Source organism: Ambystoma mexicanum, chromosome 8 (assembly GCF_040938575.1).
Source record: "Ambystoma mexicanum isolate Mex_15411 chromosome 8, UKY_AmexF1_1, whole genome shotgun sequence".
In the NCBI taxonomy this organism is placed as follows: domain Eukaryota; kingdom Metazoa; phylum Chordata; class Amphibia; order Caudata; family Ambystomatidae; genus Ambystoma; species Ambystoma mexicanum.
This window is the reverse complement of record NC_090929.1, coordinates 646261403-646280060: the sequence shown is the minus strand read 5'-3', so window position 1 is coordinate 646280060 and position 18658 is coordinate 646261403. Positions and strand designations below refer to the sequence as shown.

The window sequence follows — 18658 nt, the reverse complement described above, 5'->3', positions numbered from 1 at the left end:
CTGCGCCTGTCTTGCCCTCCTCTTCCTCCTCCTCCGGCGTCTCCTCTGTGCTGCCTGTTGTTGTTGGTGCTGCACTGCAATCATGTCCTCCAGCCCATGTAATGCTGCTAGTATTGGAACCATCTTGGTGTGGGAAGGGGTGTGTGAAGGGGTGTGGTGTGCTCCTTTTGTGCTGCCACAGTCTCCATTGCCTTCACCTGTGCTGATTGTGTCCACCTGTGGCAGGGGGGAACACTGCTCAGTTCTATTAACGAGTGGTTCGCGATGCCGGTATTAGCGCCATGCCGGTAAGGGGTTTTTGGGGCTTTACCATGCCACTATTTGCATGTCCGCATGGCTTGTGATAGTGTGCTATAAGCAGCATGGCGCTATTTACGAGATGAAGGGTCGCGCGCCCGCGAACTAGCCGCTATTAGTGGCACCGTACTTAGTGGTGCCGCTAATAGCAGTAATCTGGGTCGTAATTGGCATGAGGATTTAACGATACTGGTATTCCCTTAGCGGTAAGGTTAAACCCTTACCGCACAACGTGTAATGAGGCCCTATATACCAAAATATTAGCAAACAGCCTGGGAAGGTGGTACCGCAATTAATACACCCCGATCAATATAGGTTTGTTTCGGGTAGGCAAACATTTGACAATAATAGACGGGTGAGATATTTATTAGACTAAATAAACAGATTACGTTTATCAGCAGGGGTTATAGCGTTTGATGCCGAAAAGGCGTTCAATCGTGTCCAGTAGTCTTTGTTATTTTCAACATTGGAGACTATGGGGTTTGGTCCTAGGTTTTTACAAATGGTAAGAGCAAAGTATAACAATCCAACTCTAAGATTAGCCATTAATAGGGATCTCTCCCAAGAGGTTAGGGTTTCCCGTGGGACTAAACAAGGGTGACAGCTATCGCCGATATAATACGCAATACAGCTTGAGCCACTGTTGTCCAGAATTAGGGATGAGAAGAAAATCAAAGGTATTCAATTTGGGGGAGAAGACCATAAAGCAATGGCATTTGTGGATGATTTATTGTTAACAGTAACTGATATACCCTCTTCTTTACCAGCCCTAGCAACAGCATTATTACAAATTGGGGAGTTGACAGGTTTAAAAATGAACATACAAAAATCAGTAATGATGAAATTTCAGAAAGGGAAAATAACAGGAATTAGGGATGGCTACGAAGACCAATTCCTATTGACGGAACAGGGTATGAGATATTTGGGTATACAATTAACTGATTTTCTGGAGTCAATGTACTGAGCAAATTACTCCCTCTCCTGATGTCAGCATGAAAGTAATCAAAATGATGGTCCCCCCGAAGGTGTTGCATTTCTTCCAGGCATTACCGGTAATGGTCCCCACCATTTTTTTTTTTTTTAAATACTGAATAATATAACGAGAGATTACATTTGTCAAGGAATTAAATCTAGGGTAGCATGGAAGATAATAAAGGCCCCAGTACTTAAGGGAGGGATGGGGGCCCCTGACATCAAACTTTATTACTAAGCGTCCCAATTGAGAATTATTAGAGAATGCTTTAAAGGTGACATGGAGAAAATGTGGGCGTGAATGGATAGAACAGTGGTAGGCAAACCCCTTCAGAAAGTACTGTGGAGTCAAAAGCGGGATCGACCTATCAATATGTATAAAAGCAAAATCACAAAGTTGGTAGCACAGGTATGGGATGCAGTGGTGAAACGATCAGGTATCATTACATTTCCCTCCCCTTTCACACCTCTCTTTCGTAATCCCCAGTCTACTCCGGGATTAGAGCGGAATACATTTGAAGCATGAGAGGAAGCAGGATGTTTGAAAATGGGGGATATGGTAGTGGGTAAGAGATCAGAACATTTCAACAAAGTAAGCTGGCGTTTTCGTTGAATGAAAATGAAAGTTTGAGGTATGTCCAACTCCGACTTTGGTTGATGGTTAACACGTACTTCATAATAAGGGACTTAACCCCCTTTGAAAAATATATCACTCCAAATTCAGGGGATATGCATGTGGTTGGGTCATTGTACAAGATAACCCCCTTTGAAAAATATATCACTCCAAATTCAGGGGATATGCATGTGGTTGGGTCATTGTACAAGATACTTTGTGAGAACACAAGTCAAGTGAAATGGAGGTACATGAAACTATGGGAGAAACCATTACGGAGACACAATGGTTGGCGGTATGGAAGGGAATTCCTAAATTGATGCAGGCAATTCAAATACGAGAAATGTAGGTTAAGGTGATGGTACAAAGGCACCTCAAACAGGAGAAACTGCACAAGTTTTATAAGAATGTTTTGGGGGAATGTTGGCGGGGCTGCAAAGAAATGGGAACATGGGTTCATATATGGTGGGAGTGTTCAATAATTAAAACATATTGGGAAGAGGTCAACAAAGCAATGTATGAGATATTTGGCTCCCAGATATGAAGAGACATGGGTGAGGCAATGTTGAGCCTGGGAGATGTTCTGGAGGTTTTAACCGGGAAAAAACAGAGGAAAGCATATGCTATATTGACGGTTGCTGCGGTCTCTTCATAGCATAAAAATGGAAACAACCTGTGCCCCCAACAGAACAGGAGTGGCTAACAAAAATGTGGCATTTTGCTTCTCTGGAATGGGTTACTTATGTAATACAAGGAAAGCAAATGACATTTTAAAAAGATTGGAGGGTGTGCTGGTCTTTTGGCACAAGACCTTCCGTGAGAACTGGTGCCCATAGAGAATACGGATCTGTAACTTATTTAGTTAAAGTGCAATTGTATGGATTGTAAATGAATGTTATTATTAATTTGGTAGCTTCCTAGGGTGGGGTGTGGGGGGTAGTTGTAATGTTATATTGATGAAAATTTTAATAAAAATAAGATTAAAAAAAAGAAGTATAGGAGCACCACTTCGACCACTGGCGATGGCGTAGGAATTCAGAGGCGTGAGGGGTATTGAATATGAAGTTACTACACAAAAGCTCACAAAGGTTGCAGATGATATTTTACATTTTACTTCCCGTGAAACACACACAAGGCTTGATCTTGTTACTACTGCAAATTTCAATCTCACGATTCATGATAAATTTGGACAAAAGTGTAGCCTTAAATATCTTTTCACTTGCACAAGTTCAAATCTGAGACACTGTTCCATTCACAGCCTCGTAAAATTAAACACCTTGACATAATCCTTTCCAAGCACCAACCAGGACTTTATCAGGCTAACTACACTTACTTGCCGGACACAATAAAATAAGAAATTCACTCTTGGAGCATGATGGCTGCTGTAAAAATGAAGTTACTATCCCAACTTGTATATTTATTTCAGGTGCTCCCTGTCTCAAACTCTCCAATGGTGCTAAATCAGTCCCCAAATGTGATCCTGGCATATATTTACAAAGGGATGTGCCAAGAAACGTATATAAACAGAATATACAGATCTAGAATGGTTAAACGTGATTTTTACCGAATTAAATCCTAACAAATGAAATAATAGCACATTAAAAAAATATCGATTTTTTTAACTTGGGGGTCTGCCACCCCAATCCCCCATTTCCCCAAGATTCTAACGTCACCCCAGACACAACCCACACCTCTTAACCCTTTACCCACAGCACCCATATATTGATTTTTAAATATTTTTTCATTGCATTTTTCTTTTTTCATTAAAATCACTGCATACCGTCTAGAATCAGGAATGGGATGGCAAGTTCACATGTCGTGCGTTTAAGTGCCCTCTAGGCGGAATCAACAATCACAGATATCCAGACCTAAACTTCACTGTGCGCCAGCTGTCCTGGGGCAAATTCTTCCAAACCAGTGCTGTGAGAACTGTCCCCCGGGACTTCGATCCTGTTCATGTAGTTGGTTTCATCTGCAGTGGTCCCCTTGGTCGGGAAGAAACAAGTTACTTACCTGTAACTATTGTTCTCCAGCATGGCTCTGCCATGGATTCACATGCTCATGAATATTCCCTGTTGTCAGGCTTGGAATCCTCACTAAAAGAAAAAAACTGTTTCATTTTCATTTACAAACTGTATCTCTGTTACAGCGGTGGGATGACCCTCTCCCCATAACATCTGGGTGTTTTGTGAATAGGATATGTATTGGGTATCACAGCGTAGATCACTGGTGGTGTGTCCAGATAAAACGTACACAGAACACTATCATTTTTTATTGCCCTGTATGAAGTGGCTAGCTGCTTGTGATCAAGCCAGGTGAGGTTTCCTAAATGCAAGATTTAGACTTATCCATTACAAAGGTTTGACTGGTAACTACAGAATAACAACAAAAACTACACGCCATGTATCCAGAATTTAATCCAGGGTGCAAGAAGTGTGGTAATAAGGATGCAATATTAATTCATGGATCTACGTGATCCGACCGTGGCCGATTTTCCCACGGCCAGAAAGTTTGCATGAGAAATGTGCGAACCACCAAAGGTTTGCACATTTCCAATGCGAACACACGTACACAACCCCTACATACCGATACCCCCACCCACACCCACGACAACCCCCCATCCACTCCCACAACACACCCCCCCACCCACACCCTCAACACACCCCACCCACACCCCCAACATAAACATACCCTAGTTACCTTTTTCTTCACACTGAGTCCCTGCGGCACCAGTTCCCTTTCTCTTCCATGATCGGGAAGCGGTGCTGCAGAGTCCTTTTCTTTTTTTTTTTTTTACGGGGCTGCAACGTTTACCCCGCAACCCCCGCTCACTATACCACACAGTATAGTGAGCGGGGTGTTGCGGGGGACTACCCCGCAGTCTATTTATAAAAAAATATAATTACCTACAATGCTACCACCAAAGGTTCGAACTTTTGGTGTTCGAACCTTTGGTGGTAGCATTTTTAGGTCTTTTTGTACATGCAAACTTTTAGGTATGATAAAAACGTACAATACCTTAATTCATATGTCCTGGGAATGCAGTTTTAGGACAGACTAACTGATGACATTAACTCCATCCTGACTGCAGATATTAAAAATAAATCTACTTTACATCCCATTAAATCTGCAACTAGGGTTGACACCCACGAGATCACTTTTTTGCCTGAAAATGTTGCTATTGGCTCAAAGACGTGTTACTATGGCTTAGATGAAATCAAGTGTGCCGGACATAACGTGCCGGATGAAAGAACTAGTGCTATGTAATGGAGACAAGATGTTTAGAGCGTGTTCACAGCCTAAGAGCCTGCCCTAAACATATTTCGGGGAAATTCTGAGCCCCTTTAGGAGGCTCAAGAAATTTCGAGGATGAAGCAAAGGACAATAGCCTAATACAAAATACACAAAGGGAACATGACTCCTGTATGCAGGTGCGAACAGCATAAAGATGTAAGACAAGTGATGTTATATGTAGCTTATGGCGGGACATCCAGTAGACATACAGCACCAGATAATTTGGAGTATGAACAATTTGGTGACCCCAATAGACAAGATGAACAAGTAACTTTCTTACCTGGTAACGTTCTTTCGATGGGATGGTCCGACAACGTATTCCATATCTATGACAGGTAATGTCCACAGCTGTGCTGCTTCGGAAATCTTTGGCGTCTGCGTCCTGCGTCGATGACGTCGATGCGCCGTCCCTGAAGACCTCCTCCGACGGCCGACGTCACCCGATGTGATAAGTAGGACGCACGACGCCCATAGCCTCAGTTATAGTTTTTTCCCAGAACGTGTGCCACCAGTTTTCTGCCAGTCAGACACACAAGGCCTTGCGGAACGCAAGCTGCAATCGCAAAAGAAATTCTGCAGCGGGGAAGGCAGGGCGGGAGCGATATGGAATACGTCGTCGGACCATCCCATCGAAAGAACGTTACCAGGTAAGAAAGTAACTTGTTCTTCGAGGGGATTGGGTCCTCCGACGTATTCCATATCAATGACAGACTCCCAAAGCAGTACCAAGCAAGGAGGTGGGAAAGAATTTAGAATACAAATTTAGCATGCCCAATCAAATTGCGGAATAGAGAACTGCCTTGCCAAAGGCCAGATCTTGCCCTCTGATGGAATCGAGGGAGTAGTGACGTACAAAAGTATGTACTGAAGCCCCGGTGGCTGCATCACAGATGTGACGAATAGGAACTCCCCTCTGCAGGGCAGTAGACGCAGCCACTCCCCTGGTAGAATGGGCCCGCAAGCCAGCCGGAGGATCCTTACCCGCCAAGCGGTAACACTCGGAGATAGCTAAAATAATCTAACGAGACAAAGTCTGTTTCGTCACAGCTTGTCCCAAACGCTTTCCAGCGTAACCAATGAAAAGTTGATCGTCCACTCTGACCCGGGACATGCGCGAAATATAAAAGCTCAACGCTCTCCAAGGATCAAGCCTATGGAGCCTCTCCTCTTCCTTACCAGGATGTGGAGGAGGATAGAACGCCGGAAGAACAACCTTCTGGCTCAAATGAAATTCCGAAACCACCTTCGGAAGAAAAGAAGGACGAACTCTAAGGACAACCCTGTCCTTGTGAAACACAGTGAAGGGTGGCTTAACTGAAAGTGCCTGTAACTCACTCACTCTGCGAGCGGAAGTAACCGCAACCAAAAACACAGTTTTCAGAGTTAACAGCCTCAAAGGGCAAGAAAGTAAAGGCTCAAACGGAGCACCCATAAGAAACTTAAGAACAAGGTTCAAATCCCAACCAGGCACCAAAAAAGGTAACGGAGGGAAGACATTAGTGAGCCCTTTCAAAAACTGCAAAATTAAAGGAATCTTAAAATAGGAACACTCTTCAGACCTTTAATGGTCCCCACTTGCAAGCCCCTGTGGGCCAAAGAAAGCAAAAAAGACAAAACCATGGGAATGTCACATTCAAAAGGATCCACAGTCTGAACTCTGCGCCAGTCGCAGAACTTACTCCAACGGCAACGGTACAGAGACTTTGTTGCCGGCCACCTGGCCGAGAGCAACACCTCCATCACGTCTGTCTTCAGGGAGGTCCCAATCCTTATACCTCAACCTTTCAGAAGCCAAGCGTCAAGATTGAGGGATCTGACCTATGGATGGAGAACCTGACCCCCCTCCCGCGAGAGCAGATCGTCTCGGTAGGGAAGACGACGTGGAGGGCAGATGGACAAGTCTAGAAGGTCCGGGTACCACGTCCTCCGGGCCCACGCCGGAGCAATGAGGATCATCCGGGAACCGAACCTCTGTAACCTCCGCAGTACTTGCGGGATGACGAGGACTGGAGGAAACGCGTACAGCAGTGGGAATGACCACTCCACCACGAACGCGTCTCCTAAGGCTCCTTTTGGAGGAAATTCCCGCAAGCAAAACCTTTCGCACTTCCGGTTGACACTGGAGGCGAAGAGATCCACTTGAGGGGTACCCCAAAGGGCGAAGATCTCCAGGAGAATCTCCTGAGCCAGCTCCCACTCGTGAGAGATTGTGCTCTGCCTGCTCAGAGCGTCCGCCGTCTCGTTGTCGTCTCCGGCCAGATGAACAGCCGAGATCGAAACTTCCTGCTGGATGGCCCAGAACTCGAGCTGCATCGCCTCCCTGCACAGCGGAAGTGACCCTGCCCCCCCCCCCTTTTTGTTGAGGTAGTGCATGGCCACCGTGTTGTCCGTTAGAATCAGGACACTCTTTCCACGCACAGTCGGCAGAAAAGCCTTCAGGGCTAGCCTGACAGCCCTCAGCTCCAACAGATTGATATGGAGTCTGGACTCCGACGGAGACCAACGACCGCTGACTGTCAACTCGTTGGCATGAGCTCCCCATCCCGTGAGGGATGCGTCCGTCACGATCGTCACCTCCGGTCAGGGCAGCCAAAATGGGGCCCCCTTCATCAGATTGCCTTCGACGGCCCACCACAGAAGGTCCCGGGCTACCGAGGGCGGCACCTGAACAGGGTCCGACAGCCTGCCGGAGGACTGAGACCACTGGAGCTTGAGTGCCCACTGCAAAGATCTCATCCGCAGACGAGCCTCTGGCACCAGAAGAATGCAGGATGCCATGAGGCCGAGCAGTCTCAAGAACTCGGACGCTGGGAGATCCTGGGCAAATTGAAACTTGTTCACCATCTGCTGAATGTGAAGAGCCCTTATCCGAGGAGGAAAACACTGCCCCAGGGACGTGTCGAGCACTGCTCCGATGTACTGGAGCCGCTGCGTTGGTGTCAAATGGGACTTCTTTAAATTGAGGGAGAAGCCCAGCCTGTGAAGAGAGTGGCAGGTGACGGACAGATGATCCAGGACTTGCTCGGGAGAGCTCCCCCTGATCAACCAATCGCCCAGGTAGGGGTACACGTGAATCCCCCCTTTCCTGAGATGTGCTGCCACCACCACCATGAGCTTGGTGAAAACCCTCGGGGCGGAGGTCAATCCGAACGGCAGGACCCGAAACTGAAAGTGCGAGTCGCCAACCGCGAACCTCAGGTACTTCTTGTGCTTGGGATGGATCGGCACATGGAAGTAAGCATCCTTGAGGTCGAGAGACACCAACCAGTCCTGAAGATGAAGGGCCTGGAGGACCTGAGAAAGAGTCACCATCTTGAACTTGTCCTTCCTGAGGAGTTTGTTCAAACTGTGCAAGTCCATGATGGGTCTCAATCCCCCGTCTTTCTTCGAAATCAAAAAATAAGGGGAATACCATCCCTTGTTCCTCTCCGCTACAGGCACCAGTTTTATGGCGCCTTTCTCCAGCAGGGCTTGAATTTCCTGCACAAGGAGCGGATCCGGACTCTTCAAAGAGAGGCTCCCTGGTGGATTGTCGTGAGGCCTCTGCCGAAAAGGAAGACAGTAGCCGTGGGTTATGATCTCCAGAACCCACACATCCGAAGTAACGGCGTGCCACTCTACAAGATGCTGCACCAGCCTTCCCCAACCGGCGAACCATGGGACCTGGCCTCATGACTGAGTGGTAGCGGCTGCGGCGTTGCCTGAGGGCAAAGAGGCAACTGCCCAAGCGGCCTTGGCACCTCGAGTACCTTTGTTTCCACCTCTGGCACTCTTACGATGACCTCTTTGACTGCCAGCCCCCCTCGCTTTACTGAAGGACGAGTAATAGCGAAAGGAACCTCCCCTCCATTGGTGTCCCCTTTGACGAAAAGGCGGAGGTTGGCGAACTGCAGCGCCCAACGACTTCACTGCAGCTTTGGAGGTCTGCAACCTCTCAAGGCTCTCGTCAGCCTTGCTGCCAAAAAGGTGTTCACCGTCAAAGGGCATGTTGAGGAGCCGGGACTGCACATCAGGAGCGAACCCAGACTTCCGCAACCACGCAAACCTGCGCATTACGGTGCTCGCCGCCATGGACCGGCTGACACAATCTGCCAAGTCCAAACCCGACTGAACGGCCTCGCACATGGCATCCTTGCCATCCTGAACCATAGCAAGGAAACCATCCCGTTCGTCCCCTTCGGGAACATGTCCAGTCGCTAATGCAACACAGTTCCACAGAGTGTGTGTGAAACGAGACAAGGCACATATGGAGTTGGCCGCCTGAAGCGCCATACCCCCTGAAGAAAACACTTTCTTCGCCCAGCCGTCAAAACATTTGTTGTCTCTATCCGGAGGGATGGTAGGATACAACGCCTGCTTTGCCGGGGCCGTAGACGCCTGCACCACCAAACTCTCCGGAGTGGGGTGCCTGGACAAGTAGCAGGGGTCGCTACTGGCTGGACGGTATTTTCGCGACAAAGACTTGCCCACTGCCGGGAGACTCTCCAGAGAAGTCCAAGCCGCCGCCACCCTTCTCTGCAGAGCCATATGAAACGGCAAAACCGGGTCAGTGGGGGGACCGAGATCAAGGATGTCCGTGAGATCATCCTGAACGAACTCCCCTGGTGGATCTGACCAACCCAAGTACTCGGTGACCCGAGACATAAGCTGCCGATATGAAGAATCGGCATGAGTGCCAGGCTCCTGCCTACAAAACTCCACCTCCGGAGAGGTGTCCAGTCCACTGGCATCATGCAGTGACTGCCTCAGGTCATCAAACTGGCTATGGCCCGAGATAAGCTCATCTGGAACCGAAACCAAGCCGTCATCCGAGCCTTCATCACCCTCTGAAATGTACTCCAGGCGGGGAGAGGAAGACCTCTGGGGACCAAAGCAGTGCCTGACCTTAGCCAGAGCCTTTCTAGGGGCAAACCCCGTGCCACAGGGCCCCTCCGACACCACCGCCTCGAAAGGCGTCGAGGGCGCCGAACGAGTCGGCGCCGACAGAAAAGGCGTTGACGTCGAGCGAATCGGCGTCAACGTCAGCTGCAGCGCCGCCAGCATCGGCGGCGTCGACACAGGCCTCGAAGCCGGTGCTCCGAGCGTGTCTCTCGACGACCTAGGTGCCGACGGCGTCGACGAACCCCTTGGAGGCGGAGCCTCGAGAGAAATCGTCGACGACCTTGGCGCCAAAGGCGTTGACGTCTTCTTCGAAGACGGCACAGGATCACGCGGTCTCGAGCGCATCGAGGACCGGGACCTGGAACGGGCATGGCGAGAACGGCTACCCTTGTCCGAGCGTGACCTCTCCCATGAGCCGTGCCGACCACCCGAGCCCGAAGGCGTACGAGCGGTGTCTCTCGACCGGTGCCGACCGACCCCACTCGGAGGCGCAGACGGACCGGTGCCCTGCGATTCAAGAATCGCTAGCATCTACTTCCCAAAGGAAGCCCATTTCTCCGGTGTCACTTGCATGGAGGGATAAGCGACCCGCCGACGGGCGGAGTCCTCGGAAGAGGACGGGGAAGGTGACCGATGCCGGCGCTTCCGGGAATGCCTCGAAGAGGCGGAGGAGTGGCGAGACCAACTCCTGGAAGGAGACCCACTGGACTTCCGACGATGACGCGGAGAGTCGCCCCTCAAGTCATCCGTCGAAAGCCCCGCAGACCTCGACTTCCGGGGCTTAGACACTCGGCCTACCGACAGCTTCTTCTTGCGTTCCCTCAAGGCCTTTGCCGTGAGCGACTGGCAGTCGACACAGTCGTCCGTATCGTGGACCTCCCCGAGGCACCAGAGGCAGGCGTTGTGCGAGTCCGTGACCGACATCTTTGACCCACAGTCCCCGCATTTCTTGAAGCCCGGACGCGGGGTTGAAGACGAAGTAGACATTGCCACGAACAGGTCTTCACACCAAACCGAACAGGTTCAACGAACCGAGAATTGAAAACAGCAAACTCCAACAAGTCGAGGCGTACCGAGATTCACGAAGCGAACACGTTCGCAGAAAAAACAGAACTGAGGCTATGGGCGTCGTGCGTCCTACTTATCACATCGGGTGACGTCGGCCGTCGGAGGGGTTCCTCGGGGACGGCGCATCGACGTCATCGACGCAGGACGCAGATGCCAAAGATTTTCCGAAGCAGCACAGCTGTGGACATTACCTGTCATAGATATGGAATACGTCGGAGGACCCAATCCCCTCGAAATAAAGGTTTGAATTCCATTGGAATACTGACACTACAGAAACAGTACACTTCTTTAATTCATGTCCAAAGAATATGAAATATGCTGTAGTGTAATGGAAAGCAGCCCACAAAATACAAAATTATATGTTAATACTTGTCACATTTATGTACCAATTGACGGCTATAGAGAAAGCAATGTGAAAAACCTTAGATTCTTGATTGACAGTACATTGAGTTGATTTGATTTACTTGTAACGCACAGCCGCACAGCATTAACTGTATCTGAGCGCCGATCGTATTCAAGCGTCAAACATTCCAAAGAAGAATCCAGGTTAGTCTTTGTTAAGACAGAGAACCACCAGCCTAGAGAGAACAGGTGGGTCTTCGGTGCTTTTCGGAACTATGAAAACTCATTCAAGTTCATTATGCTCCCAGGAATGGAGTTCGATAGTTTTGGTCCATATACTGAGAAACGTCTGTCGCTTCTCTTAGTACAGCGTGAAGGGGGAATGAGATGTAGCAGCTTATCTGAAGAACAAAGAGCTCAGGTTGGCTTATACCATGATCGCTTCTCTGCCAATAGGTGGGAGCAAGGCCATGTAGGCATTTGTGAACCATGCAGAGAATCTTAAAATTGATTCTCTGTTTAACAGGGAGCCAGTGTAGAGATGTACGAAGCTCTGAGAACGGATTGGCTTTTGGGACTTTGAAAATAAGTCTGACTCAGGCATTTTGGGCTTTCTGCAACATATTTAGTTGACCCTTGGGAATGCTGGCTATCATTCTGTTACAGTAGTCCTGTCTGGAATTAATGAAGGTCCCTACTACAGAAGCATAGTTTTTGGGAGGGATACGTGGCAGTACCTGGCGCAAAGAGTTGCAATGTTGCCCCTACCTGGCTGTTGCACTCAAAGTCGGATTGCCAAATGCAACCCAAATTCTTAATCTTGGGTGCATAATTCAACTTCGAGCCCAAAAAGCATGGGGGTGGAGGGCTCTCAGCTTTCTTGGGTAACAAGTGCAAAGGACCAAATAACACCACCCACGTCTTACTCGGTCGTTACTTACCGTAACATGTTTGTTATCAACATACCAAATGTTATGTGCTTATTTAATGAAAGGTAGAAATAAAGTGTTAAAAAAGAAAGGGCAGTAGGAAAAACATTTAAGAAATCAAGTGCTCAAGATTAAGGGGGCTTGAGACTAAGTAAAAAAATCCTAAACCGCAAGAAACTTGAAACATCTTTGTGCCCATGCCTATAATTGCAACCTCTAATGTCCAAAGGCCAGAAAAGGTGGTGATCGATATTTACCCACCAAAGCACAGTTGTCTGCCTAATATAATTATCACAAGGAGCCCCCTTTTCAAAGCATGCCTCAACTCCCTGATTGTATGAATGCAGCCTGGTTGGTTAAAGTTCTATAATTTTTGGGGTGCAACATCTTTGTACATGGAGGTTCTGTCTACCTACATCCTCAAGTAATCATACTGAGCACTACAATCAGACTGTATTCCTCCCCAAACTATGCATGGCCGGATCCTGGAATTGATGTCTGTTCAGCCATGCTCATAAAAGGAGCTGTTTTCTCATCTGGCTTACTGCCTTATCTACTATCTAATCAAGGTATATTTGCGCCAAGATGTGTTAAGTACATTTTGAAAACAATGCTCTTGGACTAGAATAGCAGGACTTTCAAATTCATTGTCATCAGGGCTGAAACCAGCTTCCCAATCCGCATCTCTCTTTAAATACTGGAGGCCCAAAACCAGCATTCGGAAAGTTTGGAAATAAATGAACTTCTGTGGCAATCCACAATGACTTCAGAACAGTTACCTTCAAGAGTGAGGCTTTGCTAAAATGCCACATCCTTCCAAGACTGGTTGGACATGACCCCCTAATTCATGTATCCTGCAGCTTGCATGCCAAGCATGGGGACTAACATCTAGGTGACTACTAACATGGGCATGAAGGGAAAGAGTGATATGGGGACAGAGACCCGTGCACAAGGGGCTGGGTGGGTGCTATGGGCATTACCACTGGGGATTTGAAAATTGAGCCAATGAGATTGACATAAAGGGAGTGTATGGATACATAGTCACTCATGTTGGCATGGAGGGATAATCAGGGGATGATCCAAGGATGTGGTAACTTGGAGCAAGGGTTTACATTATTTATTGAGGCAGGTGAAGGAGGAGACATCAGGAACAAAGAACAGCGAGATGTCATGGCTTCAGCATTAAGACACATGCAGGATGAGTTTGGGACGTTTGACAATAGAAGAAGTGTGGGATGAGGAGAAATGTATTGAAATGTGATATTTCCTCTTTAAGCACTTACTCAGATGGCTTCTCCTTATTTTCCCTCAAGCTCTCCGTCAGCGATTCTTCAAAAACCTCCATTTCTTCCTCAGGAATGCACAGCAATCGTGTAATGTGTGTAATCAACACACGCGCACGGGCGTCATAATACCCTGTACATGAAAAGTTGAGATTAATAATCATTTCCTTTAATAAAAAGTGAATTTTACTAACTCACATGAACACATCTATTGTGTAACATTACATCAGTACACTGTTTACATATCACAGTAGCAAAGTCTAAACATTACTAATGTAAGTAAAACTAGCTACCATGCTTAAAGATAGTAAATGTTAAAAAATATGAAGTGAGCTATAACAGAAAACTATGTACTTGTGTCACAGCATAACAAATGGCATAGTGGACAAAACAGGTAGAAATGTTGCAATACTTCTCATTCAAGAACGTCAATAGCAATAACATGGCCTAACACAAAGGTAGATTTCCCGTTAACAAATGAAGGATTTTTTGTTGTAATGTCTATTTTTTATTTTGCCATTAATCCATAACAAAACAGTAACCAAATAACAGCACAGCAATACATATTGGTCATCATAATTGCAATGATCCCAGTCCGCCATACATCAAGACATTCTTCCTTCTCCTACCCCCCATCAATCCCCGCCATTTTCTATGACACAGAGGAAAAATAACAATACCCGAATTACATTTTGGAGAGCCAATATCACCAATCGTTCAGTATTCCCCTCCAGGGAGCGCATGGCCTACATATACTGTGTATTCGAGGCATCTAGCGTCAACAGGCATATTCTCAGTGGAGTCCGCCTATCGTGTTTCTAATGCTTCACAATTAGACCTGCGCCCCTGCTCGAAGCCGCTGATGTCAGTGACCTTGCCACATTCAATGCCATCCCCAAGAGTCTTTGTGCAGTGATACCCCCATCTTCAAACACTGCTAATAAGCAGGCTAGAGGTGTATCCGGTCCTTGACCATCCACCATGGACAGACTGGGAAGGGAGGCAAGGTGGCAATTGCCACCCAGGCTGGCTGGGCTGTTCCTCCCAGGGCTAGAGCTTCAAAAAGTAAAAGCAATAGTTGAAAAGGGTGATATCCTTCAGAATCTAGCCTGCCTTGAAGGAACAAAATGTACTTATGCCTGCTTAGCTTCTGTTTAGATAGGGGGAACACATGTCCTGATTTCAGCAGTTTTGCCGATGTGCCTGTGTGGTCCACACACATGGCCATTCACAGTGGGTAAGTCAGAGCCAGAAAAGCCTAGGCACAGGGACATGTTCATATCGCCCAGCGGCAATGTGTGTAGTTAAATGACCAGATTCTATGGCCCTGGATAGTAATATTGGTCTGTTACAATCACCAGCAGCTTGTCACAACTCCTACTTGCCAAGGAAGTACGGGTCCATATCATAAAGTTGCACTAGCGCTAGAAGCTCCTTCTCGAGGAGCAACTCCTCGTCCCTTGACCTCTGAATACTTTTCGGAATGCGGGTCTGCTGTGGGGAACCCACGAACTCTAAATTCAAGCCTACTATGGCCTGTAACACCCAGGCATCTGATTGATATGGCGCGCCACTTGCTTACATGCAAAGCAGTCGCCCCCAACCTGGGGTACCCTTTGCTCTGTGCACTTACCGCCGGCTGCATTGTGCTGTCAGAAATGTCCTCTGCCTCTTCTTCCAAAGAGACCTCTCCCTCTTGCGGGGAAGAAGGTGTTCTGTTGCAGGTTCTCCCAGTACTGCGTCCTGGGCACCTGAGTCCGTCTTGCGAAGGAACGACAGCCTGCGCGGCCTCTATGGTGACCAGTCCCAGCGAAAACACGCCCAGAGAATATTTTGTGGATGGATGATTGGCCTTCTCAAGTACTGTGTATGTTCTGACAAAATCGGGACATCTCCTTGACGAACACCTCTCCAAATAACATGCCCTTCTCCGCCTCACCTGCTTCGTAATTTGCGAGGTCTCCTAACTTACTGTCAATCTTCAGCAAAAGACTGCGGCGTCTCTCCGCTGACAGCACACAACTGGCGTTGTCTAAAAAGCAAATGGCCCCGTGCGGCCATTTGGCCAGCGTTTGTGGATCTGCCGGTTCTCTGGTATCCCTGGACCTTTCCGCCAGGTCCATGATTTTCACGAGGGGCCCTGCCACATCAAGAACTTTGTCCTGACAGGACTTCCAGGCACGGTCAACTCCCCTCCTGACTCATGGCCTTAGTCACAAAAGTGACCATCTTGGCGTCCAGTTCTGGAGTCTCCATGATCTTACCGGGGAGCTCCGACCTGGGATACTCTGCCCTCAATCTGAAGCGCACTTCCCTCTCCAGGGGCTTGCAAATCCGCTGTGTCATATACTGGGCCACCCTTGGGGACGGCAGCCATTTCGTAGACTTTGGGTGTCTAATACTATCAGGATCAAACATGTCATCCATGTCGTCCCCTTCCTCTGGACTCCTGGGTCCTTTGCTGGCGCTGTCCACCTTCTACTCCTCTAGGAGGACTTCCGGGTCTTGTCCACACCCTTATGTGCTGCTTCTTATGCGAGTACTGTGACGTTCCTTCTCCAGGACTGAGCTCTCTCTTCCTGCTTTAAGGGACCTAATACTGTGAAATGTCTTCTTTTATTATTATTTTTTTTTACTTTTCTTATGCTGTGCTTGGGTTGCCTGTGCAGAGGGCTGCTGAAGGAAAGAAGCTGTGCGCTTATGCCCCTCTTCCGGGAGGCCGTGTGGACAAAGAACACTTTGTTCTTGATAATCAATTCAATCTCGTTTTAAATATGGCTTGTGCATGCGTGATGCTCGCCACGTCACGTGACCGGGGGAAAACATCAGGTCCTTTCCTCTTTATAGAAGCAGCAAAGAAAGAGGAAGGCGTTCGGGCAGGATGTGATGCAAGGACAGTGCTGGTCCAGGATTGGTGTTTGAACTGAGGTCAAAACTACAGGATCACTGGGGACTTGTGGGGATTGGTAGTCGTAGATGAGGGTAGTTTTGTGGACTGTTTTTTCTGATTTTGTTGAAAGAAGAAAAGAAAAAAGAAATTGTATTTGTTGTAACTGTAAAGTTTTGAAAAAAGCTGCTATGAGAAGTGGCATTAAAGAGTAAAAGCATAATGCTCGCCTCCGGTCTTCACATAGAATCAGTGACCCTAGTCCATTGCTGGTGAAAAAGCACTACCCTTCAAATCCTGAAAAGTGTTACAAGATAATTGAAATCCTTGAAGTATTAAAAGGTTGTCAACATCCTTTACACATTCTCGAGGCAGCACAGTCATGCTGTGAAGGCAACGATCAGTAAACGTGCACATTTAAATAACAATAGAACACTGTTGATATAAATGCTATTGCGCGACATAAGGTGGGCCCATACCCTTCGCCCTACACCCTTCTGTTATGATGTAAGTGTAAGTTAAAACAAGTTCATAAAAATGTATTACCAGATCCTAGTTAAACATTGAGCTGCACTATGAGCTCATTAAGTTCTAAGAATGTTATTCTAAGAATGTGGATGAGAGACAGTAGAGACTGCAGGGAGAGAGCCATGTTGGCACTCGGCTCTCATAGGCCGCTGTCGCTGTAATGAAATAAATTACTGTTTCTTCATCACTGCTGCCTGGAGCCCTTATTTCCTCATTGGCGACGAGGATGGCTCTCAGCAGTGTCTCCCTACACCTTTGAAGTCTCGTCATAGCGCGGCCTGCATTATTCCACACTCCCGTGCGACAGCGGACGCTGCAGGAAGGTCAGGAGGAGCGGAACAACAGGTCAGCAGGCGCGTCCCCTGGGGGGTAATCTTGCCTTGCCCATTACTGTATTGACTCTGTCTCAAAGCAACAGTGTTTACTTTCAAGGATCCCTAGCATTGACATTATCGTTCCTGAGCAACCTGCCCATGCAGTTCTGGCTAGTTTCAGGAGCCAGCCATTATGAAATGTATCCATTCTGTGGATGAGCAGCCATAATGTTCCAATGCAGACTGATGTAAGGAGGATTGTGACATCATACACAAGGGATTGTACTCATACAAGACTGATCCCTTTGTCTGAATAGCACAGCACTGTCACTGCTCAGTCTGTGCATTCACTGGGCATACTTGAACTGATCCAGAGTCTATTGGTTGCATCCAGCAAGTCCACTCTTTACCACCTTTTTACCGCTTAAGACATGGCAGCTTCAAAACCTCCGCCAATGTCATTTTTGAATGAACCTGGATGCCCCCAAGTTAGGTGGGCACGGTGGAAAGACATGTTTGAAAACTACCTGGTGGCAATGGGAGGAGAGAGATTCAGCTCAACTCGCAAAAAAACGCATTATTACTTCACAATCTTGGTGTGGAAGGCCGTGCAGTGTTTGATGGGTTAGGCAGTGCACAAGCTGGTGAAGCGGAGGACACAGATGAATATGCCCTTGCGATTAAAGAACTCAAGGATCATTTTGAGCCTAAGAAAAATGTTACATTCGAGAGGCACAAGTTCTTTCAGCGTACGCAGGAGTCCTCAGAATCCGTGGAATCGTACATAGCCTCATTAAGAACATTAAGCCACTCCTGTGAATTCGAACATCTATCTGACTCGTTAATTAGAGGTCAGTTAGTGAGGTGCACAAATAATATTAGGATACAGGAGAAATTGTTGGCAAAAGACATGAAGTTGGATGAAGCAGTGGACCTAGCCAGAAGCATAGAACAAACCTCACAATATGTCAAAGAACTGAAGTCTGACAAACAGAGTACCCAAGCTGTGTGCGCAGTTGATCACAGGAAGAGACTTAATGTCAATACAAGCAGGAAAGGAACATGGGGTGCGAAGTGTATCAGATGTGGCAGTGTCAAGCATGGTCCGAATTACCCTTCGTGCCCAGCAAGGAATGCTGAATGTTTCAAGTGTAGGACCAGAGGACATTTCGCTAATGTATGCAAGAGGTCATCAATAAATCTGTTAGAAACCAGAGACAACCAAGAAGAAGGTGCTCACTCAGCTTACA

The 18658-nt window shown here is 47.6% G+C and overlaps 1 protein-coding gene across 2 annotated transcripts in view; it reads right to left on the bottom strand.

Moving 5' to 3' along the window:
- Positions 1-18658, bottom strand: part of TMCO4 (transmembrane and coiled-coil domains 4) — a 1142020-nt gene that overhangs the window by 819021 nt on the left and 304341 nt on the right. For both annotated transcript variants that reach the window (XM_069610379.1, XM_069610380.1), the window contains one exon: positions 13680-13812. In XM_069610379.1, coding sequence (XP_069466480.1) covers positions 13680-13812 — 133 coding nt within the window. The remainder of the gene's footprint in view (positions 1-13679; positions 13813-18658) is intronic.